Source organism: Balaenoptera borealis, assembly GCF_965194805.1.
Source record: "Balaenoptera borealis genome assembly, chromosome: 1".
Classification (NCBI taxonomy): Eukaryota; Metazoa; Chordata; class Mammalia; order Artiodactyla; family Balaenopteridae; genus Balaenoptera; species Balaenoptera borealis.
This window is the reverse complement of record NC_138860.1, coordinates 16,786,373-16,812,503: the sequence shown is the minus strand read 5'-3', so window position 1 is coordinate 16,812,503 and position 26,131 is coordinate 16,786,373. Positions and strand designations below refer to the sequence as shown.

General features: G+C 35.1%; 1 protein-coding gene across 5 annotated transcripts in view; it reads right to left on the bottom strand.

Annotated features, from left to right (window-relative positions):
• The window catches only part of SPATA17 (spermatogenesis associated 17), a 192,379-nt gene that overhangs the window by 69,690 nt on the left and 96,558 nt on the right, over positions 1 to 26,131 (bottom strand). For all 5 annotated transcript variants that reach the window (XM_082395107.1, XM_082395108.1, XM_082395109.1 and 2 more), the window contains 2 exons: positions 7,337 to 7,540; positions 2,870 to 3,018 (listed from right to left, as the gene is read on the bottom strand). In XM_082395107.1, coding sequence (XP_082251233.1) covers positions 2,870 to 3,018; positions 7,337 to 7,540 — 353 coding nt within the window. The remainder of the gene's footprint in view (positions 1 to 2,869; positions 3,019 to 7,336; positions 7,541 to 26,131) is intronic.

Here is a 26,131-nt window from a genome sequence, read left to right as displayed (position 1 = left end):
GATAGGGGTGATGCTTCTACAAGCCAAGGACCACCAAAGATTCAGCCATCATCAAAAGCTAAGGGAGAGACTGGAACAGAAGAAATCACCCCTGCTGAGGCCTTGATCCAGGACTTTAGCCTCCAGAACCATAAGACAGTAAATTTCTGTTGTTTAAGCCATCTAGTTTATAGTACTTTGTTACGGCAGTCCTAGCAAACTAACACATTCAGAAAATCTGTCTTTCAGAACCTTAATGAGAAATCCTCTATGAGTGGCCTATGAAGAGCTCTGCCCGTGGTCCTCCTTAACTTCTGGTTCCCAGGGCTAGTAGATAAAATCCAGCCCATCTGTGGAATCTGTGGTTTCCTACCCACAGTTTGATGTCTTAGATGAAGAATTATTATGCTTGTAGCAGACACTAAACATGATGATAATTATCTTCTATTAAAACTCTGCTATGTTCTTGGTACTTTATACTCATTATCTCATTCAATCCTCATTACAACCTTTAAGATAACATTTCTCTCCCCATTTTACAGACAGGGAAACAGAGGCTCAGGCTGGCTAAGTTACTTACCCAAGATTATACTGCTGTTGTGTAATGCAGTCAAGATTTGAGCTCGCACAGATCTAGTTCCAAAGCCCATCCTTCTACTATCACCATAGTGCAATTTTCATAAAGGCATGAAAACAAAATAGCTAAATGTGTCATATCCTCAGATATAAGGCCACCCTTTGAATCCTTAAGGTTAGAAATAAAAAGCTCTACCTTCCTGGCTTTAGATAGAGGGTTCCTAGTTAAGGCCCTTGGATGGCAAAGGCACTGCCCTCAATCCCTTACAGATGAAATTGGTAATGTGGCCAATAACGATCCTTCTCATTAATAAACCATGCATCTCTGTGATAAAAGTAGACTTTTGGCCTAATTTCTATCACAAAATTATTATCTGAAAGATATAAAACCTAAATTTCTAACATTTCTTTTGCCTCACAAGATACATTTATGTTATCCAGTATATGGAAACCAAAATGGATTCAGAAGAAGCTACAAAATAATAGTTTCAGTTCTCTGAAAAAGTGGGTTATCCATAGGCTGGCTGTTAAAACCCATTGCTTAGCCTCTTCACTAAAAACATGATAGCTTCAAATCTATAAGTAATTTCTTTAGCATTCCCAACTTGGTTTGCTCCTGATTGGGTGGTTATCCTAAAAGCGCTTTTCAATCTGAAAGTTTCAAGGTGAAGGGTCATCAGCAACACTGTAGAGGTTGAAGATATTTACAAGTATTCCACAGAAAGTAAAAGTTGAGCACCTTTCTTTGGGGCTAACGTTGATATCTGCTCTTTCTAGGTTTATCATGGAAAATACTAAGAAAGGATACTTCAGTATCTTTTATACACAGTGATTTCTGTAGAAATATCAATGTGGTCAATTATTTGAGAAGTTAATTTTGTTATTTCATAAACCTTGGCATCATTGAAAATAGAAAAATAATTCTGAATAATATAACTCTTTTGATATTAATCACTAAATTGCACATTTTGCTTGACTAAGTCGAGCAGCACTAATCTTCTATAATCTCTTTACTAAAAGAAATATACCTCCCCAGAATAATTGGAAAAAAATGTTTCTTATTTTCTTATTCATTATGTGTTGGGTAACTCATTCAATTATTGAAAGAATATGAACACTCTATAGCTAATATCTCACTTCAAGTAATTGCTATAAAATGAAAAACTTTATGAAAATTATTTGAGATACTTGCCAATTTTATCTTTCATATGAGTTTGTTCAAAAATTTTTATTTTTCAGGAGTCTCTTCAGAAATGTATGATTAAAATAAAACATATTATATATCCCTTCTGACTGATAAAACTATCCAAAATCCACCATGCTGGATAAGAGGTAATTCTAGTTTCTTTATATAACAAAACATACTTTGTAATGTATTTTGGAATTATTATTATATAACATATGTAATATGATGATTAGTGCATAGTATATATTATATAAATAAGTAACTGCAGTTTATATGTTGTAGTTGACATATAATTATTTATAATACATAATATTATATTAAATTATAATAATTATAATAATTTAGATTAGAATAGTATAATTGCCTTTTTATTATTTAGTATATATAATAGTAAACAATTATTATGATATATTACAAAGATAATCACAAGACATCTTATAGAATAATAATAATAATTTTTAAAAGCTTTTCTAGATTTTAAATGGTCTGTTTATAAATTACATATAACTATTGATGACAAATGCCTGAAGAGAGAGGAAGTGCCTTGGAGAAAGATGTATGAATTGAGACCCAAATCAGTGATGCTAATATAATAATTTAAAATTGCATATGCTCTTAGATTGCCCTTTATCTTTCTCAATCATCTTCCTCAGTGGTGAAGAAATTAAACTCTTTCATTGTACCTGATTTATTAAAACTACAATGCCATATCAATGTATCCAAATAAAATTTAGTTCACATTAAGAAAAATGTTTTTGTTCTGTTGGATCTTATTATAGAAGCATCAGAAATATGAATACTTTCACTGGATAATTAAGGAAATTATCTTCACAGATGCCTGGATAGTGGTCACTTATCCCGGTGAAATGCCATTCATTCTTTCCTTTTTCCCTTTGAGTAATATGTATGTATGTGTGTGTATGTGTGTATAAAATCAATATCATCATCAATATCGACCTTATCTAAAACACTTGCATATTGAAAAATGGTTGCTTCTGAATAGGTCAGGGGTGGTTCTTCCTTTTCTCACAAATAAAAGATTCTCTACAATACTAGGAAATAGAAAATATTAAAAATACTTCAGGCACCAAACATGGTACAGCTACTTTTTTTAAGCTAAGAACTCACATATTGTCATTCACATTTCGTGTCCATTCCTGTCTCTGGAGCTGTGCTCTGGCCTCTTTTAGCCCATCCATCGGTTCTGCCACTCGCAGCGTTGGTTCCAGAGGCTTGTAGCGCTGTTCCCACACTTCAGAGACATCGCAGAAGGGTCCCTGACAAGAAAGGGTGAGGTAGATAGTTTGTGATTTATGACCAAGGCTACTGAATATCTACAAAGAATAACAAGTAGTATTTACTAAGTTATTTTTAAAGAACAACTTATTCTTCTCTGAATTAGAAAACACATGAAGTAAGAGCATCACATCTTCACGAAACGTTCACACAAGTGCAAGTGATTATACTAAAAATGTTTTAAATTAGGCAGAATTTTCCCCACTTACATCAAAAGAGTTTTTATGCTAGAACTAGTTAACTTGTAGTTATAAAATTTGCTTTGTTTTCTAATTTTAAAAAGCATGTTTCTTATAATTTAAAAAGAATTCGCTCCCATTTTGAGTAAGCAAAAATATTAGAAAAGATCCTGGGCACAGTTTTCAAATAGATAGAAATCAGACGGCAAGTTTTTTTTTTCATTAAAATAAAGCTTTTAGGTGAATGCCAAATCTTACATTTAACTGGTGGCCTCCTCCAAAATATAGAAGGGCCATATTTTAAATTATTTTAAGTTTTTTTATTTAAATTCTAAATTCTATTGCTTAATAACTCTGATACAATAGCGACCATTTAATGACACAAATATATAGCGAAGTCCATAAGTTGCAATGGTGTGAAGTGGTTTACAACATATTCCACCTTTAAATTAGTAGTTACTTATAGTAGTTACTAGAACCCACTGGTTTTCTAGTTAGTATCGTATGAAACACAATACAAATCGGAGGTGGCTCGAGATTTTGTTGTGCCATCAATTACATTTTGTTTTCGCCACCTTTGTTGTGCAGGAGAGAAGTGATATAAAATAGACGAAGATTTCTAATCATATCCCTTATCCTTAAAGATCTCTTCTTTAAATAGGTTATCACTAACAAGACACAGCTGGAGTTACTGCAAACATTGAGTGAAGACTGGGGGGCTAATAAAAAGAAATGATTCACGCCTCATTTATGTTCACTTATGTTTTACATTAATAGAAACCAATAATAGGAACCAGTTACCATAAAAGTCATGGACCGTAAATAACACAAATGGCAAATAACTATCATCTAGTACTTTTCACAGCTGGACAGGAGGATTGCTATATTTGAAAGTAGTTAATGGATTTTTATTGGAACTTTACTTTTTAAAGATACAGTAACATGATTCCAAGTTCAGGAGTAAGAAATCAAAAGAGGATATTTTCTACAGATTTTTAATCTTTCACTTTGACAAATTCTGTGGTTTGGAAAATAATATTTGGTTGTGTTATTAGGGGCAAATTACTTCTCTAGACCTCTTCTCTTCGTATGTAAGATGGAATAATAACGATCTCACAAAATTGCCCTTAAGACTCTTAGCATTGTACTTAGAACCTAGTAAATATGCAAAAATTGTACTCCTAGCTTTATTATTATCTTACTACTCTTACTTTTAGTTTCTAGAGGAGTTTGAAAAAGATTTTGAACAATAGTAGCATCAAGTATATAAACAAAAGACCAAGGCTATGACTTTGAAGGGGCCTGCGTTCACAAGGAATAAAGCCTTCTTGGTGGCCAGTCTCTGCCGTCTGACCTTTGTTGATGTATCAATATGACACATACCCATTTGAGGCTTACTCCACTACTTGTTCTGGAACTTGCTATTTCCAACAAGATTAGGAAATGAAAGAGGAGGCCCTACTTAAGCAGCAAAATTTAGAATAAAATAGACCCACTCTTCTTCTTTCATTAACTATAATCTTCATGACCACAATCCTCCTTAAGAATGTCCATTTTTCCATGTGTTTCAGTGCCTGATCCATACATTTATATCTTAGACAATTAATGTCTTGCCATTGAGCTTAATAGACCACCTTCCTAGTCAGCAAACTTGGCCTCTACTGTTCAGGTTCTCTTATGCCAAAGCTTCTGCTGACTTCTATTTCTGTTGATAGACTCTTTTAGATCTCAAGTGATCACTTATACCAATCATACCTGGAGTGAGATAGCATTCCAAATTTCAGACAAAGCTTCAGACTTCAGCTCTGCTCATTGTACTCATTTCCAAATACTAATTCCTAGAATGTGTAGACCATTCAGGATTCAACCTGAACCTACAAGACTTCTTGGGCTCTTAGCTATAGTTCTCCAATATTTGACTTTCTTTGCCTTCAATCAAGTCCAGTTATGAGCCAAATATATTTATATTCTTCTATATTTTTAATAACCCACATTATAGTCATCTTGTATTTATAAACTTTTCTCAAAGCTTAAATAATAGTGAAAAATTTTTTAAACTTGTTATTATTGTCTCACACATTTAAGAAATTCACCTCACAAGTGAAGATAGACTGTCAGAGTGTAAATAGTATCATTTGGACTGTAGTATATATAATCTCAAATGTCCCCAGGGATGTGGGTACCTTTTTATTATAGATAAGTACAGGAAATGGGGTTCAGTCAAAGAAAATCACATTAAGAATCCCATTCTGTGAAAACAGGAAAGGAAAGAAGAAAAATAAAAGCAGGAAAGGAAGAAGTCAAAGATGATGAGAGAAGGTGGGAAGAGAAGATGGGAAAGAAGGAAAAATAAGAGAAAGAAGGAAAAGAAGGATGAGAGGATATGATGGGGGTGGGGGAGGAGGACCAGGGGTAAGTAGGAAGGAGATGGGGAAAGAAGGAAAGGGAAAGGATACAATTAGCAGGGATAATTATTTTGTGGTATGTTAGATAAATGTACCTTACGAGTATGCATGTGGGTATGTGTACCTGTATATGTATATGTGTATGTATATACACATATATAAAATCTTCCATACAGATGTGTATTCCACATATGTATGAATGTATATCTTTATATAAATGTATATGTATTCTCCATGTGTCTTTATATTTACACCATTGTGGGTATAATAAGAAATATATTTGGTCTTTGTCCTTGGTTCCTGGCACAGAGCTCCTAAAACCTTTGTAATTTCCCGATGATAGGAGTATCTTTTGTTACTCATAACAAGAATACACCTGAGTTTAAGCTAATAAGGTGACTTAGGCTGGAGTCCCTAGATAGCCTCTGGGTGAGACTGGTCACCAGAAAGACCAAGTGATTGGCACTTCCCTCCTCCAGGGAGGGGAGCGCTATAGAGACTGAGGGAGGAGAGACAGAGACAGGAAAACAACCAACCATGTGAGTGACCCTGGTAGAGGATCTCCCTACCCTCCTCTCCTTCCTCCACAGCTGAGCTTTTATATGAAATCACGGTCCCGGGTACACCTTGACTGCAACTTCATGAGAGATCTTGAGTCAGAGACACTCACCTAAGCTGTACCCACAACGCTGACCCACGGAAACTGTGAGAAAAGAAACGTGTGTTGGTTTAAGCCATCAGGCTGTATACGTAAATATAATGTAATTTATTATACAGCAATAGATACACAGAGGCAAGCCTGTGTAGGAAGCTAACAGGCAGCAGTTCTGGGGGTGACAGAGCTGCTCTCTGGGGGTGACAGAAGTGTTGCTCTCTGGAACTTTTAGGACAGTGACAATCATCACAACCCATCCCCCTCCACCCTTTAGCCCTAGGACGTCATTTGCCAATCACTCTATATTCTAATCCATGGTGAAGATTTTGTCTTTGCTTGAGTTTTGCATTGTTTTGGGCCCTCTCTAATTCTCCAACTTATACTTTTTAAATGACTCCCATGCAAATTATGTTTACAATTGTATAGAATCATATGAACCATCAGATGAGAGGCTGAATTAAATAAACTTGATAATACATAGGATTTTTCTAGCAACAACAGGTTATAAAAAATACAGTTATTACAGTATTGTTACATAAAAAGTCTACATCCTAGCCAAAAATCCTACGTGTTAATTTCACACCCAGAACAATAAAATTCAATACCAAGGAACTATTTATTCTTTGATATATATTTTAAATGTACTTCATTTTTATTATTTAAAATTAGATTCTGGGGAATTCCCTGGCAGTCCAGTGGTTAGGACTCGGCACTGTCACTGCCATGGACCAGTTTCAATCCCTGAGATTGAACTGAGAACTAAGATCCCACAAGCTGCACAGCACAGCCAAAAAAAAAAAAAAAATTAGATTCTGTAAAGAAATAATTTTCTTTTCTTTTCACAAAGACAAAACAATAACATTTTAAAGAAAACAGAAAGAACACGATCACTGACACAATTCTTACGTATGTATACGTATAGCTGATTCACTTCATTGTACAGCAGAAACTAACACAACATTGTAAAGCAACTATACTCCAATAAAAAAGAAAAAAGTGAATAATAAAAGTACGAAGACAGAAAAGTTAAACTGAAAAAAAAAAAAAGACTAATGAGCACCTGACATCGTTTCCTATCAATGGGTGGCAGAATTCCGGACCGAGGAAAGGACCGGGCGCTCGTGCAAGCCAGCCAGCTGCTAAGGCTGACACAGTACTTCGGCTTCACTTTAGGTCTTCGGTGTGTTAAAGGCTTTGCCTGCTGTAACCGCAACTCCCATGGATCAGGATCTTTTCTGAAAGGTGAGTTGTATATACCTGGAATCTAAAGAAGAACAACATCATTTTGATTTTTATCCTTCATTTTCACATAAAATAAAGGGAAGATAAAGTTGTACCATACAAATTTTCATGTTTAAGGACTATGTTAAACTACAACTCTAGTTCTTAACTAGAGGTGGACTTTAGATTAGTCTAAGGACATTACAAAATACACTTTGTCTCCAGACCAACAATTTCAGAATGATTCATGGTTGAAGACTAAACATGTTAAAAACGACTAATAGAAACTATAGTTTCTACCTGCTACACATGGCATGTTTGATATAATTGTATTTGAGAAAAAAATAACGGGCCCTTAAGGCATTCATTTTGTATTCTAACCATTAACTACGTATATGTATACTTAACCAGCTCTGTAAGTCATACATTCACTCACACAAACTCAAATATATAATGCTTGAACCAGTTTCAGGTACAAAGTATGAACTTAATAAATATTTGATTATTTGAAAGATTATTCATTATACAACCTAATTAATGGCTGCCATTTTAAGTTCTTTACTTTAAAATAATAAACTGGTATATGTATATATATATTATATATAAACATACGTGTGTGTATATATATGTGTGTGTATATATGTATACAATCATTCAAAATAACATCCTGTATTTAATGAGTTGCATTCACATGGTTAGGTGCATTATTTCTATATCATCACATTACCCTTGCTGTCTATCACTGACCTTGTCACACACTGCATCAAAATAGTCCAGACTTATTTAACACAGTGCCTGCTATGCAATGGAGGTTCAATAGATGTATGCAGGATAAATGTTAAATTCAAGTTTAGCATATTCCACTTTCTGAAAATTCAATGACGTTTGAATATACAAACTGCTTAGAACTATATTTTTACTCCTTTCCTATATACAAATGCATATTCATGAAGAAAAGCTATATTTTAAACGATAGGATGACTTGTTTAGTTGCTCTGTAGACATTCTAGACTAATGTAAAGAATGTATCCATTAAACCTATCTGGTTTTTCCTAAAAATGTGCCTTTCTCTCATGCCACCATCATATCCATAAATATTTCTGGTTGTTATATTTACCTCTTGGAATAAGCAAGTCCAAAGTGATATGATTGCCTACGGTAGTTGTCTTTGAAAAACTATCCTAGGAAATTTTATATTTCTAGCCTAACTCCTCAGTAAGTATAAACCTCTATCAAATACCAGCTCAGGCTAGATTCCGTGTCTTATCCCCAATGCTTCCTTAATAGCTTGGGGACAACTCTATCACAGTACTTATTACACTGTTTCGAAATTATCTTTGTGTGTGTCCATCTTCCCAAAGCAAGCCTCTGGAGCACAGGGACTGTATTTTAGGTATTTTTGCATCTCCAGGGCCTAGCAAAGTGCTTAACACATAGTAGACACTCAAAAAATGAATGCTAAATGCTTATGAAGAAAAACAATGCACTGTTCAGAAAGGCCCATAAAGTCTCTACTTTACTCTTACTTTCTCGAGCCGCATAAATATTTTAGTAAAATGTTTGAGTTTATTTCAAAACCTGATTGACTTCCTTCAAAGTTATAGATTATATCCTTTTCATCTTTCTTAACACTTCAGGTTTAATTTGCTTTTGAATACATTGTGATGTAGAACTAAATTATCACAGACCCACTGAGTCATCTCCAACTCAAATTTTTCCTACGCTAAGGAAAAAGTTAATGTAAATATATTTACCTATTTAAATTTTTTCTTGAATTGGCTCTTCTTTGAGACTTTTTTCCCTATACAATTTACATAAGATAAAAGTATTGGAAACATTATAGGCATTGTATAAGCCATTTTTAATGGCATGTTAACATTCTCTTACTATAATACTAAATACAGAACAAGGTGGACACGTAAACAGATATTTTTAATGATGTTAATATAAGAAAATTAATACACATGTATTCAAAATAGCTTTTGGTGGACAGTAGTTTTTAAGTGGATGGTAATTTTTAAGATGATTTTTAGGGTGATTTTCTAAGATGAGACTATATCAATTGTAATGAGAAAAAAACAATAAGTATTATACTAAAAAGACTATTCTGACATAAAATAGAACTAAATCTATATAGTCTATGAAAGAGATATAAGAGAATACCATTCTGTTTAGTGATGACCTAATTAACTGAAGTCTGTTAGTTTATCATTTCCATAATCTTACAGATTAAAATGGTAAAATGCATACAATATAACTAGATTATAATTTACCATTTAAAAATATCTACCTGAATAACTGCTACCAGCTATTAACTTTACCCCCATTAGAAATCTTCCTTGATCTCCTTCACATTTGCATGCACATGTATACATAGGCTAGATGGGAAATGCAAATAGATCAGTAGATATGATAGCTTTCTTAAATTATATTTTGCAACCTATATGGAGACCTCCTCATGTGTATTCTCTTTGCAATTTAAATCATATATAGATAGAAAATATATTTTAATTGAATGGAAAATGTATCATTTAAAATCTTCAAGGTGTCAGTATTTTAGAAATTAATTTAATACATTTGGCTAACTTTTGTCAATGAAAACGGTCCAGCGCCCGTCAATCCCTTCAGCAAGCAGAGACCCTATCTACTTATATTAATATAGTATCCATTTAATTATTATTTCTTTAAGTTAACAAAACAACCCGAACTATTGTCTCAATTGCTATATTTCATTAATTTGTAAGCCACTTTGTGAATAATGGTTTGCTATGGATTTTTAAAAAAGTATTACTATGAGTCACAGAAGACAAAGTTAATCCTCGGGGACTATGACATATTTTTCCGTTTTCACATTTTTCACAACTTAGAAGGGCTAATGCCAGGCTAGCTTTGGGGACTTCATTTTCAGCAATAATTTTCTAGAGTGACCAACACTATGGGGAAATCTGTGCTAACTGTTTAAAAAAAAAAAAAAAAAAGAAGCCTGCAACTGAGTTATTTGCAGTACTGTCATGCTAACATTCAACTCAATAAGACCCAAGAAATCTCAGGAGAGAACTCTGCTAATAGCTTCTCACTGACCTCCCTGTATCAGGCCCGGCTGCTGACTGGTGGCCCAGTGGTGAATACAGCAAATGAGGTGTGAAAGCACTGATTTTTTTTAAAGGCTATGATTCTGACTCGTCAAAATGAAAGGAAAAAAAAAAAAAAAAAAAGGCAATGAGTTATATAATAGATATATATTTTTCTTGAATTTCCCCCCTTCAGACCTTCCATCATGGGAACTTAAGCATGACCTAGAATATTAATTATGCCAGGTTGAACAGCGAGCAAATGTACCATTTGTTACCCGGTCACCCTTAGCATTACATTAATATTTTGAACCATTCCATATTTCTAACAATCTATCATATCAGTTGGCTCTTTTCTTCTTAGTTTTTATTCTTCTACTGAAGTATTCTAGGGAAAGTACTTTAAAAAATGCAGTTGACTTGAAAACAAATGGATATACTTGTTGTATTTGGAGCATCTACTGCTGTAATTCATGAAGAATGTTTTTATGGTCATTTTCCACTCATACACTGACCTTTATTTTGTAACTGCCTGCGGGAAGCCATAGTCTAATTTTTTCTCTTCTCTTTGTTATTGAGGTTTACTTTTAAAACGAGTTTCTGTAAAATAATAAGAATTTGAAACAGGACCAGGTACACCTATAACTCCCATAGCACGATTACTAGTGCTTCAATTTCAGATTTTATCAGATTAGAAACAGTAATTTCTCATGATTTCAAAGTAACTGCTTATTCCAGGAATGAAGAACTCTACAGGGTAGGTGGGAGAATTCAAGTTTTACTTTTGCAAATGACAATTACACAGCAAACAGGAGTCACTGATTGCCACAAAAAGAAACAAAATTAAAAAGTATTTTCTTCATATACACATTACTATATATAAAATAGGTGAACAACGAGGAACTACTGTATAGCACAGGGAACTATACTCAATTTAAAAAAAAATTTTTTTATTGAAGTATAGTTGATTTACAATGTGTTAGTTTCAGGTGTACAGCAAAGTGATTCAGTTATATATATATATATATATATTCTTTTTCAGATTATTTTCCCTCATAAGTTATTATAAAATATTGAGTATCTTTCCCTTCAATATTTTGTAATAACCTATAATGGAAAATAATATGTATAACTGAATCACTTTGTTGTACACTTGAAACTAATACAACATTGTAAATTTTACTATACTTCAATTAAAAATAAGATTTTAAAAAAGTATTTTCTTGCCCCATGAACCAGATTTTGTGAATATCATGAGAGATGAACAATTCTAAATGGAGGGCTGTCTAAAATATGTTTGAGTTCTAAGTTTTAGTAAAAAATGCTTTTAAAATATAAGACACTACGCAAGCACAGAAGAGTAGTAAAGGTCTCTAATAACTAGAAAAGTGGAAGTGGGCCAGGGAACTGCGAATGAAATATTTGCCAGGGTGGGGACTGCTGAATCAACACTGACCAATGCTCTTCATCATAATTATCGGGACATACTAGTGCCAGGGGATTTATAAAAATCCCACTCAGCAAATAATTGCCCTGCCGTTAGGAGACAGAGTGTTAACACACTGTCACAGGCCAGCGTTTAGTAAGATAGTCTACATTCAATTACTCTTGCTGAGAACTAAAAGGAAACATGGTCATTTCTCAGATACAGACAACAGTCATGTTAACTCTCAGATACAGCGCCCCAGAAGGAATAAAAATTTCATGGAAACATTAGGGATTCACAAAGGATACATTTGGTATGATTCTTATCTATCTAAGGCAAGAGTTTGTTTTTTTTTAACTACAAATGCTTTTTCTCGTCTTTCACTCCATTAAGAAATAAAATGTTTAAATGTCTTCAGTCAAATTATAGAGGGGGTACGTTAAATGCAGACCCCCAGATATAGCCGGCTTTATTAGGTTAACAAATGATTTTTATAAATCATTCGGATATCCTCATCATTATTATATGTTAAAATATTCTCATCAAATGTTGATCAAAATGAAGAAATTTAAATAAGATACCATTCTCTATATATTAATTTAATTCAATAAATATTGAACATCTACTAACTTAGAAACACTTTGCTGGATCTAAGGTGGGTACAGAGATAAATAAAAAGTGACCACTCCCATCAAGCCGTTCTCGGAGGGGGCATGGGGAGAATGATTTTATGACTGACAATAACACAAACAGCCTGTAGTAAGTGTCCTCTAATAACTGTTTAAAAGAAGTATACAGCAAAGGTTATAGTAAAGGTATATACCCTTTAGAAAACTCTGTGGAAAAAGTATCTGAATTTGTTCTAAAGATGGGTAGAATTTTGGCAATAATAAAAGGAAGAAAGGTAGTCCAGGCTAAGGGAAGGGTAAAAGCAAAGACATATTTGTGGGAAAACATAGGCCACTGTTCAGTGAACATCACTTTGGCCAGTTTAAGCATGAAGCTATAGTCAGAAATGAGCTTGTGAAGATAAATTGAGGCCAAATTCTAGAAGGTTGCAAGATTGCACTTAATTCTACATATGATGTGACTCTGTTGATTTTCACATTCTCCTTTAGAAGGTAAAAGTCTGAAGCAGACCCTACTGGTGCACGAAGCGTATAGAAACAGACCCAGTGGAAACCTAGGCAAAAAACACAGTTGAAAGAGACAGAGCAAGCATCTGAACCAGACTCTGATATAGCAGGGGTATTGGAATTATCAGACCAGGAATTTAAAATAACAATGATTAATAAGTTAAGGCATCTAACAGATAAAGTAGACAGCATGCAAGAATGGATGGGCAATGCCAGCAGAGATATGGAAATTCTAAGTAGGAATCAAAAAGAAATGTCAGAGATCAAAAACATTGTAACAGAAATGAAGAATGCCTTTGATGGATTTATTTGTAGACCAGACATGGCTGAGGAAAGGATATATCAACAGAAACTTCCAAAATGGAAAAGCAAAGCAAAGCAAAAGAAGTCTGACAAAAATGTAACAGAATGTCCTAGAATAGTGGGACAACTACAGAAGGTCTACCATACACATAATGGGAAAACCAGGAGGAGAAGGAAGAAAGAAAGGAATAGGAGAATTATTTGAAGTAACAATGACTGAGGATTCCCCCCAAATTAATGTCAGGCACCAAATCACAGATCCAAGAAGCTCAGAGAACACCAAGCAGGATAAACGCCAAAAAACAAAACAAAGCAAAACAAAATGAAAAAAACCCTACTCCTCGGTATATCATATTCAAACTTAAAGAAATCAAAGATAAAAAATCTTGTAAGAAGCAGAGGGGATAAACACCTCACTTATAAAGAAGCAAAGATAAGAATTACATCCAAGAATTACTTTTCCTCAGAAACCATACAAGCAAGATGAGAGTAGGGTGTAATATTCCACCCAGAGTGAACCCTCATATAAACTATGGACTTTGGGTGGTAATGATGTGGGAGGGGTGTAGACAGTACAGTCGTCCCTTGGCATCCTCAGGGGATTGGTTCCAAGATCCCCCCCACCAAACCCGCAGATACCAGAATCCGAGGATTCTCAAATCCCTTATAGAAAATGGCGTAGTATTTGCATATAATCTTCACACACACCCCAATACTTTAAATCATCTCTAGATTACTTATAATACCTAACTCAATGTAAATGCTGTGTAAACAGTTGCCTATGCACAACAAATTCAAGTTTTGCTTTTTCGAACTTTCTGGGTTTTTTTTCTTTGAATATTTGAATCCATGGTTGATTGAATCCATGGATGCAGAATCTGAGGATATGGAGGACTGACTTTATATGGCAACTTCCCGCTCAAGTTTGCTGTGAACCTAACATTACTCAGAAAAAAAGCTTATCTTAAAAAAGTTAAACACATGTTTAACATATAACACAACAATCCCATTCCTGGGAATTGATACAAGAGAGATGAAAATATATGTCCACACAAAGACTTGCATGCAATGTTTATAGCGGCATTATTCACAGATGCCAAAAATTCGATGTAATCCAAATGTTTATCAACAGGTTAATAAATTAACAGAATGTAGTTACCCATAGCGTGGAACACTATTCAACAATAAAAAGAAATGAAATACATATACTATAACATGGAAGAATCTCAAAAACATTATGCTAAATAAAAGAAGCTAGATGCAATACCACATATCGCATAATTCCATTTATATAAACTGTCCAGAAAAGGCAAATCTAGATAAAGAAATGTACAGAGGCATGAGGTACGTGGAAATCTCTAGACCTTCCACTCCAGTTTGCTGCGAACCTAAAACTACCCTAAAACAAGCTTCAAACTTAGATTTAGTTCCCCTCCATCTGCTCTGCTTTGAACCCCTCTTACCCTCTACAGGGAAACCAGAGTAATAACTACAAAAAAAAAAATTGTTTTGGTCCCTAAAGGACTATAAATGGGGACTTCCCTGGCCGTCTGGTGGTTAAGACTTCGCCTTCCAATGCAGGGGGTGTGGGTTCGATCCCTGGTCTGGGGAGATAAGATCCCACATGCCTCATGGCCAAAAAACCAAAACATAAAATAGAAGCAATATTGTAACAAATTCAATAAACACTTTAAAAAGGTCCACATCAAAAAAAATCTTAAGAAGAAAAAGACTATAAATCGCTTTTCAATGCACCTAAGAAAACCTAACAAGTTCTTAACAAAGTCCTTTGTTCTGTTCCAATTTCATTTAAGCCACTCTAACCATCCGTCACTACACACCATCCACATTGGCTTTCTTTCATTTCCTCAAAACATGCCAGGATCTTCCATGACTCAAATTCATCATAAATGTTTTTTCCATCTGCTTACTTGCCTGGCCAAATTATACGCATCCTTAAAACTTCATATTAAATATCACTCCTTTAGAAAGACCTTTTGTGACCCCATACACATTGTCCTACTATATTATTTCTCCCAAAGTTCCCTGTTCATTTTCTTCATGGCACTTATCACTTTAAGTTATTCACATATATGACTATTTGTTCTTTAATGTCTATCTCCCCAACTAGAATTTAAGCTCCATCAGGGTAAGAATAATGCCCATTTTCCTGACGTTTATATACTTAAGTTTGTAGTTCTCAACTCTGGCTACACATTAAGTTCATTTGGGCAACTTGAAAACTACTATGTCCAAGCTCCACTCTAGATCAACTCAGGTGGAATCTTTGAAGCACGTGTCTAGGCATTATCTTAGTTTTGTTTTTAAAGAAGAGCTGAGAACCCTGATTTATTACCCATCTCAATACCTGGCTCAGAGTAGACAATCAATCCATGTTTATCTGAATAAGTGATATAAGACCAGAAGGCTGTAAAAGGAAGCAAAGCCTGTTTATTCAGAAGTAAGAAGAAAGACCAGTGGAAATAGAAGAATGACATAGACAGGGAGTATTTTATAGAAACAGAATCAAAAGACATGGATAATAGGTTAATCAAGATATAAGGCACACTACCAAATGTAAACTAGATAGCTAGTGGGAAGCAGCTGCATAGCACAGGGAGATCAGCTCGGTGCTTTGTGTCCACCTAGAGGGGTGGGATAGGGAGGGTGGGAGGGAGATGCAAGAGGGAGGAGATATGGGGATATATGTATATGTATAGCTGATTCACCTCGTTATACAGCAGAAACTAACACACCATTGTAAAGCAATTGTACTCCAATAAAGATATTTAAAAAAAAAAAAAGAAGAAGAAGAATATAAGGGAGTGTGGAGTTACAGAAAATCTTGCCTTTAGAACCCCAGCAAGAGTTCACAAGAAGAGCAGTTATGTGGGAATATTCTCCTCTGTTTGGGGGATGTTAGGACTGAGCTTCCCACAAAGGATTCAGGTTGAAAGGTCCAGTGTGGTATTGTCGGAGCAGTCTGGAACTTAGGAAAGAGGTCATAGCTAGCAACCGGAGTGTTTTCTGAATGAAAATGGCTGAAGGTGTGAAAATGGATGGAGTCACTGAAGGGGAGAATAGAGACTGAGGGACTTTTTCCCAAGAAGTCTTAGTGATGTGTATATAGGAAGTAAGGGGGAGAAGGGAAGCTCATGAAGTGAAGGGCAATGGAAAGAGCGAACAGCGGGGTGGCGGGGGGGGCAGGACGTCAGGGAGAAGGTGGTTTCATGGAGGAGGTCACCGGGGTCAGATGTCAGGGAGGGTGGAACAGCATGAGTACAGACACTGTACACCTGGAATGGTAATTAGAGGGTGACAGGTGACCTCTGCAGAAGCAGATTCTGTTCTTGTGGCAGAAATCATACTGTAATCCATTGAACGTGAGGAAGAAAAAAGAAGTGGAGGCTGGTTTGAGGCTTCCAAAATATAGCAATATCATGATGACTCAAAAAATCTTGGGACTGAAAGAATATCTTGGTTTTTTTCCCCAGTCAGGATTTCCCTTTAACCATATTGCATTTTGAAAGAATTTCTGAGAAAGAATTCTTGTAAAAGATTTTCTGGGAAATCTTCCCCATTAAACAATTCCTTTCTCTCTTTATCTGTAAATGTCAGGTCAGTCTTTTACTGATTCCTGCAAGAACTGGATGCAGGTGGCTTGTTTTCCCACTTAGGTAATTTCTCTAGACCTTCTCCTTTCCCCAACCTGCAGCAAACCCCATCTACCCACCACCAGTGTGGCTTCCTTTACCTTCTCTTTTGACTGCCACCTTAGCAGTCTCTCCAGCTTTGGCTTTGCTTTCTGTCTTTCCATTTGAGTCACAGCCTTGATAGTTTATAAATAATTATAAAATACTGAAATTAGTGTTGACATGGAGAGATAGCCATCCTGAGAGTAGACCATTCTGTGGGCGTAAGATGTCTGGTGTTTGAGCCGGATCATGAAAGAGGAGAAGGGATTTGTTTGGTGTGTAAAGTGAGGAAAGACATTCCCAGAAAACAACAAGACGATGTACAAAGGAACAGAAACTTGAATAACTTTGATATTTAAAAAAAACTATATATACCCTCATATGATAGAGTAAACAAGATACACAAGAATTATTGAAGAAAAGTGAGAAGAAATGACCAAAGAGTGGAAGGAAAAGCTGACTATAGTGTCACTAAGGCCAAAGAAGGTTACAAGATCACTGGTGTGGTGAGTAGTGTGCAAACCTCTGAGAGGTCACATGAATTTATAATTCGGAGATTCCTGGGTGACCCGATCAAGAGTTATTCTCAGTAGAGCAGTGGAAGTGGAAACTCCATTCACAGTGATCTGAAAACTGCCTATTGTGATTCCTCTGATACACAATTTCCCTACATTCTGAGCTGGCTCATTATACACACAAATGAAGCCTGCATCCCCTACGGAAAATAGAAGAAACATAGTGAAGGATGTTTTTATGACCACCATCCCCCTAGAAACCTTCCATTATACACCTTTTTTCTACTCTCTCTGTAAACCTAGAGTTTTCCCTTGCTTGGTTCTTCTACAGATGATTTGATTTGAAAATGATTCCATAGTTTGGGTTTAAAAGACGACTTCCAAGACAATTAGTTGCTAAAAGAAAAATACTTGGCATTATAGAAACAGGCAAGTAAATGAAAATTTTCTTTTGTTAAAGAAAATGTACCAGTGGAATGGAGCATTTGTCACACTTTATTCCCAGTGTTCTATGGGGCTCTGCAAAAAACTGCTATCCCACGAGTCTTTGAAGAAGGATTTTTTTAAGCAAACAAGAGAAAGTCATTTTAAATTTTATCAAAGTATAGGACTGACTGTCTCATGGGCATGGAATGCTATGTTGCCTTAATCTGGTTGGCTACAGTCTTGTGTCCATATCCTAAAGACCACCTCATTTTCAGATCACTGTGCTCTCGTGTAGTTTTGTTCTGAAGACCTGTGGCTTCTTGTATGGAAACTATTAATTAGTACCTATTAGGTACAGATTATAACTGCCACTTTGTGACAACTGAACTGGGTGATTAGGATATGTTTACTTTTCTGTATGTTATCTCCAATAAAAATTTTATTTTAACTTTTTTAGGTTATCTTTTTTGCTTTCCTATTTTGCTCTGGTCTCCTCCATGGTAGGGAGCCTGGAAAATCCCATCCAATATGCTTTACAACCCTACTATCTTTTATTACTACTTAAACTGTAAGCCTCTCCAGTGGTAACATAATTTGGCCACAAAATAATTAGCAGAAAAGTAATTTTTTCAAAAGAAGTTGGCCAATTAATATTTTGATGAAAAAAACTGATCTGGTCTAAAACGAATAATAGTCGTCTCTACTTTTTTGGGTGTACTACTGAGTTGTTTTACAAGTTTGTATGTGATTTTTTTTTTTCAGAATTTGAGGAAATAGTGCTGCCCTTGTACTTTTTAATCCATAATTCACTTCCAGTCTATAATATCACTGTGCTAACTGAAATAAAAACATAAGCACAGCAACTTAAATTTCCCCATAATAGGAGATAGCTGGATCAAGCAACTATTTGTCTATTTGTTTTTTGGTCAAATTGATTATGCCCAAATAAATTTCTGCTAAATTAATCACAGCTCTCCTTTACATTTTCTGGTATACTCATCCTCAAAACCCTGTTATTCTTCCCAACACTCCTGATTCCCTTGCCTATAATTCTTTCTGCCTTGCCCTGTAGATCCCGTCTGGTCTCCGGTCTATGCTAACCCACTTCCCTATGCCCTCAAGCTTTTCAATAAATACATTCTCCACCTTTTTTATTACAATTGAAGCTGCCTTCTTCTCGAGAGCACCACTTCCTTTGCTGCCTTACTGAGCAAAACATTTCAGTATTTCCCTGTATCACAGTGACCAGGGAGAGATTTGCATCATCTCATTTCTCCAATGTCACTTTCAAACCACTGTCAGATCTACCTTCTTGCAGTCTGAATATCTCTTTTTTGTCCCTCCTTATGTCCCAGACTTGCTGGTCATTCCCCCCATATTCATGATAGCCTTTGGCATGTGGTTCAGGCTTCCCTTCAACTATGTGTTCTGGCATAATTTTAGGTGATTTCATATACAGATGGACAACCATCCCAATAGTTTATCTTCACAGTTCTTTGACTCCTTCACCTTCACTGACCTTCACCCTTACACAATGTTAGCCATACCCTACAAAAACCTGTCGTCCAGACTTGCTCTGTGTTAAAAATTCAGTAAGCTTAGACACCAATATCTCACCCTCTTAACTTTCTAGTCTACTAGTTCTCACATTCTTATTTCTACTGACCATAAGATTGATTCCCTAAAGATCTCAAGTCCAGGGATCCCTCAAGTTTTTCCTGATCTATTGTCTCCTTTTTGCCCTCACTTTTTCTCCTACTAATATGAGTCACATGGTTGATTATTTTAATGACTCAAGTCCCTAACATCCACCATCCTGTCGTATCTACCTGGCCATGCCCCAAACCAGAATCCATTCAACGGCACAATATAACTTAGTGGTTAATTAGTTAAATCTGAATTCCCAACTCTACCTCTTATTTCCTCTGTGATCTTAGCCTATATTACTTAACCTCACAGCAACATGGGTATGTCCTCTGAAATAACAGAACTATCTCATCAGGTCATGTATAAGTTTAAATACATTAACACAGCTAAAGCACTCTGAACAGTGCCTAATACAAAGAAAGCACTCAATAAATGTTAATTTTTTAAAAGAGGTAGTATCGTGTACTCATTGTGACTATGAGTTCTGGTCTAGACCATCACATACTAACACTGACCTTGGGTCCTTACTGAATCTCTCTGGGCAGCATCAATGAATTGGGGATAACTGTCTGCCTTATAGGGTGGTATATGAGAATTAAGAGAGGTAATTCATGTAAGGGAATCAGAAGAACACTTGGCTCACAGTAAGCCTCCAATGAATGTTAGCTCTTGTTACCATTATTCTGCATGCTTACAAGCTCAGGCTACTGCTAACTGCTGGAATAAATCATATAACCAGGCAGGCTGGAGATACTACATATTTGTGGACTTCAAATCTACCTAATCCCTCCGAGCCCCTAAACAGCCCTCTGCCTATGCTTCTTCTCAGGTTTATTTTAGAAGATCAATCAGGATACTGAAGTCCTCAAACAGTAATTACTTCAACCTCCAACCATGGCTACATAAGTATCCATATACAATCCTACACTTGTTTTATTCCTTCCTGACTTAAGAGGCAAAATTCTCCTTCTGTCTCTTTCAGCCTACAACTTTATGCTCGTCATCACATCCTCTCCCACCTTTTCCAGGTCCACGCTTATTTAGTTATTTCATCTCTCCTGTCTTTTCAAGCTTTCTGCTGCAAGTTGCTCTTCTGTGAACAGGTACGAGTTTCTACTTTTATGAAAACCTTCCTGTAACCCTGCTTCCTCATCAAGCCTATAAATCTAATCAGTGGAAGTACATATTTCCTATTCCTCATGTTTCCATTGGCCTCTCTCTACCCTTCACTGTATCAAGGAACAAGGAGTGAGTTCTCAGTTTGGCGCATCAGGAAAGGAGCTGGTCCAGCCTAGTTTAGACCCTTCCTCCCATTTCTTGAAAGTCAGCCTGTCTATGGGAAAGCAAATATCCTTTACTTCCACTTGCTTTAAGATTCACAAGGATGGACTCAGTTTTCCTGCTTTGCTTATGACGGGGAAGAAGATTAATTATAAAATTAAGTAGAAGCAAGTTTATTATTGCTTCAGATGCAAACTTCCAATGCAGCTCTCATTGCTGATAAAACTAATACTGTTGATCTCCATATATCTTTCTCTCAACTTGTTCTGAACTCGGGCAGGGAAAAGTGGGTTTAGGTATTGGGCTCTTTATCACCTCTCCCTTCCCAACCAAGTTTCCGCCCTGACTATTCCGTAACGGTGCTTTGGCAAGCATCGTGCCTCACTTTTGCCATTAACTATATTGACATCTCAGATAGTGCTGAACATACCAATAAATAAAGCTTCAGTCTTATCATTTGGGACATAACAAGCCCACTTCTTTCTTTGACATGAGCATTCATTAATAGAAAGAAACATTACTAGTTAGATCAAGCGTGAGATGTCAAAGACATTTGTGTTCTTATAGCTATCTCTTGATCTCAAATAATATGATCACAAAACAATGTGTAACTCCGTGTTGAACAGGATTCTGTTGTTTCAAAATTTCAGCTGATGCCTCAAAGGTGAAAATACTTAATAGATGACAAGTACCCAGCCTTACTCCTCTCTTTTCCTAACAAGGCGAACACATTGCCTAAAAGCTGCCCAGAAGTGCCCATGAAGGCTTGCTTGCCTTCCTATGAGAGGGTCCTGCATATTAGACTTATGCCTTCTACCTCCTGATGTTTAAAGGAACTGATTAGCTAATTCACACAGGGATTAAAGGCTAATGATGCTGAATATGTTGTCTACTAGATACCTTCAAATAAACAGAACTTTAAAGATATGATTTCAGCCATCATCTAGGAAAATATTCTTGAGATAGGACCTTTCTCAGCCCCCTTCAAACCATACCATAAAGAGAAAGCATGGTTTAGAAGACAGCCAGATCTGAGTTTGAATTTCAGCTGCACCCTATCTACCTGTATAACCTGGTTTGATTTGGGACATAAGGAGCCTTTAAAATTGTTAGCTTCCCCTACGCCTTTTCATTGTATATGAGATTTGCCCTTTTAAAAACAACATCAAATATATTTTAGCAATATAGAGATCAGTTACTAAAAATTATTATAGCTTTAAAAATTGTTTTTTAATAGTTTTTTTGGGTGTACTACTGCCAATAATTGAGATTGGAATAAAAGCTTCCTTTCTTATTTTGAATCTAAAATTATTACAAATCAGAATTAGGACGTGTGTATATACCATTCATTTATTAGTCAATTAACATTACTTATGACCTTACTTTGGTATTAGGGATATTAAAATGACATGATTGCTTTCTTTTATGAATTCATCTACATTAGGCCAAAGTAGATGTAACCATAATACCAATGGTAAATGTTATATTAAAACATAGAGGGAGAAAAAAAGGAACAAGTCTGCCTTGGAAGGTCAGGGAAAGCTCACCGATAATTTTAGCATTCTGATAATTGTTGACAGAGAAGTTGATTTTGGTATGGCTACATAGTTAAGAATACAGGTAAGATAAATTGAATCATTTTAATGATGTGAGTTCAAGAGTAATACAGATGATCATAAGTTAACTTACGTACATAAAGCATAAATATGAATAATTAATAGGAGTACAACAAAATTATATTATCCTAATGATTAAAGTTTATTCAATGAGATATTAGAACTGAAATTATATGCATATGTATATATACATAGTTTAATTTAAAAGTAAATGGAAAATAAAGCCAAATAAATTTAAGAAAAAAAAAATTGAAATTCAACTCATTAAGGAGACTAACAAACTAAGCATCTTGAAAACATAATTTTTCTCTAAACCAAGGAAGATTATATCCTTTTGGTAAATCTTTCCTTTCAGTACAATAATAGCTGTTAAGACATGCAGCTTATTTATTTTAGGTCCAAGAGATATTCACAGATTATGATTTAAACATAAATTCTTTCCCTTTCCTCTCTTCTCCACACCTTCCTTCCATTTTCTCATCCTTTATTTTACTGTCTGTTGTGACACTGTGTGGATAACATAACTCAATTTTGACTGAAATACTCCCAACTGTCAAAAGATACAGTAGATAGAAATGGCAATTGACAAGACTATTAGTTACACAGAAAACTTGCCACTTCATACTAAAATACTTAAAATCATGCTTGTCACACCAAAATGAAACTAATTTTGTATATATTTTAAAATTAACAATTGTAATTCCTCTTTGGTTGTTTTTTTTTGTGACTATAATAAATACATAAAATATTGAGGAAAATTTCGATGTCGTTTAAAATATTTATCTAATTTATATTGCATAAAATCTTAAGGTCATAGATGATTTCTTGTGTTGGGACTACACCTTAAATTAAACTCAAAAGTTAGGAAATACTCATGCTTTCAATAGTGGTCTTAATGACCAAATCAGCTACATTAGACAATGATTCAGTATCTTAACCACTGACTTAGTTAAGAGTTCATTTTAAGGAAATATTTGAAAGTATAATTGCTCTCCCTATGTCCCTAGTTTTAATACTAAGTGTGTTTGATTATAGGACGCAAGGGTTGGGAAAAGAGATATAGAGGAAGATTAAAGGAGGAAAGAGAAGGGAAGAAAGGAGATGAATTATACCAAAGCCTGAGATTTTAAAATTTGGCCACCAGTTACTCAGTTGAAAGATTTCTGAAGTTTTCCAATCCAGAAGAGTGAATTAAATATCAAGGATGTAGAGAGAGCAGGGCTTATCTATATAAAGTTATTCTTCTCAACAGAAGAGCTAGGATGAACCATGAGCTGACAAACTCCACCTTTTCATTGTGCATCAGTTATAATAGCATCTAACTTAGAATTGGTCTCAATCTAAAGTATTTCTGAAATGTCCTGAAAATAGAAAAGTAATCATAATAATAGGAATAAATCTTTAAATCTACAAAGTATTACAGACCCAATTATTTCATCAGATCTAGTTAGAGCAATGGTATAACATCCTTGTATTTCTAGGCTTCGGATTTCATTATATTATTAATAAAATTAGTGATATCAAAAGGAACCCCTCAAAACTCTGTCTTCTCTAATCAATGAAGAAATTGATAGGATTGATTGCAATTAAGTTACCAGCAACATTAACTTATACAAAACCAATAGAAATAAGTATGTAGTAGTTAGCTGTCAATTATTTTTGTGTAAAATGTTTATATACAATGCAATTTAAAATATTTAAATGGAGGAACATTTTACATTGAGGTAGGAAATGGGAACTACTTTTGTTATACATTTTATTCTAATTCTTTTCTGACTTGAGTTTTTTCTATTAAAACTGTATTGAATACCATTTTTAAGTAAAAAACATACATATATATGTCTATGTTGTATACATAGTTATCTATAATACATATCTATATACGCATATAAAATTACTGGAAGAAGAACATATACCAAATTTTTAACAGTGGTTATCTTTTGGATGATCCAATATGAACAAATATTTTCTTCTGTGTTTATCTCTGTATTACCAGTTTTTGGTATAAATATATTTTATGTTTGTAATTAGAGAATAGTCCCAATAAACATTACTTAAATGTTATTTTTAAAAAACTGTATTGGACGGGGCTTCCCTGGTGGCGCAGTGGTTGAGAATCTGCCTGCCAATGCAGGGGACACGGGTTCGAGCCCTGGTCTGGGAAGATCCCACATGCCGCGGAGCAACTAGGCCCGTGAGCCACAACTACTGAGCCTGCGCGTCTGGAGCCTGTGCTCTGCAACAAGAGAGGCCGCGATAGTGAGAGGCCCGCGCACCGTGATGAAGAGAGGTCCCTGCTTGCCGCAACTAGAGAAAGCCTGCACACAGAAACGAAGACCCAACACAGCCAAATAAATAAATAAATAAATTTATTTAAAAAAAAACAAAACTGTATTGGAAATTTTATACAAGGTTGCATTTGTGTGTTTATATACATACATATACATATAAATACATACATGTACATATGTGTGTGTATATATAGGTTATTTTTTAATACCTAATGAGAACAAACTCTACTCCATACCCTAATACATTACAAATTTACCCAATCTACTGTATGGAAGTAAACTGACCCTGAGTTTATAAAATAAACTGTAAAAGAAATAAGAGAGAGAGAACTAAAGAAAACCAAGTGCTTCAATTTTAAAGATAGGACTAAAATAATAAGGTTTATTTAAATGTCTGAATGCTGGATTTGGTATCTGATAAGCAGTTGATTATTTAGAGCACATTAAAATAAAAGTTAAAACTTATCTGAGCAAATTTAACCAGAGCAGCAGGGTTTGCACATAGTATAAAAATGTAGTGCAATCAGAGGTGAAATAACAGTGAAATTGATGAACCATAACCTTTGGGCCCCTCATTTTGGTAGGCCCTTTCCAAGACACAGGTAGGGACCCTGGCAATGTGCTCACGTGGTTATGTTTTTTTTGTAAAATTTACAAAAGTAAGATATCATTTAATTCCACTGTTTCTCTATACTCTTCCTTATCCTCTGTCACACCTGGGTTGGGTGGTATGAGAGTGGCTGTGGACATGTTGCAGATCAAGCTAGGAAGAAGCAGAGGTGGTTATATATTTAATTTTAGTTGGATATATTTACGTATAGATTTATGTATAGATTTATGTATTTTTTCTGGTACTTCCAAGTATACTTAAAATTTGTTAGCAATCCCAATTTAGGAATAACTTCCAGGAATATTCCTGCACCCACTGTGCAGACTCACCCGGAGTTACAAATAAAGGTGCAGATCTAGAGCCTGCATTGCAATACAAACATCCTAAGGGGTGTGGCTCTGGAAGTATGTGGGTAGTGGAAGACAAACAGAGTTTGAGAGAGGGTGCAAATTGCCAGAATCTGGACTATGGAAAATCATTCCAAACTTCACATGTGTAAATTATAAGTGGAGAATTTGATTCTCATCATTTCCATTACAAAATGGAAGCTCTCCCCTTTCAAAAATGAACTCAATAATGCAGCATAAGCAAATAGAAATACACCATTTAACTTCTTA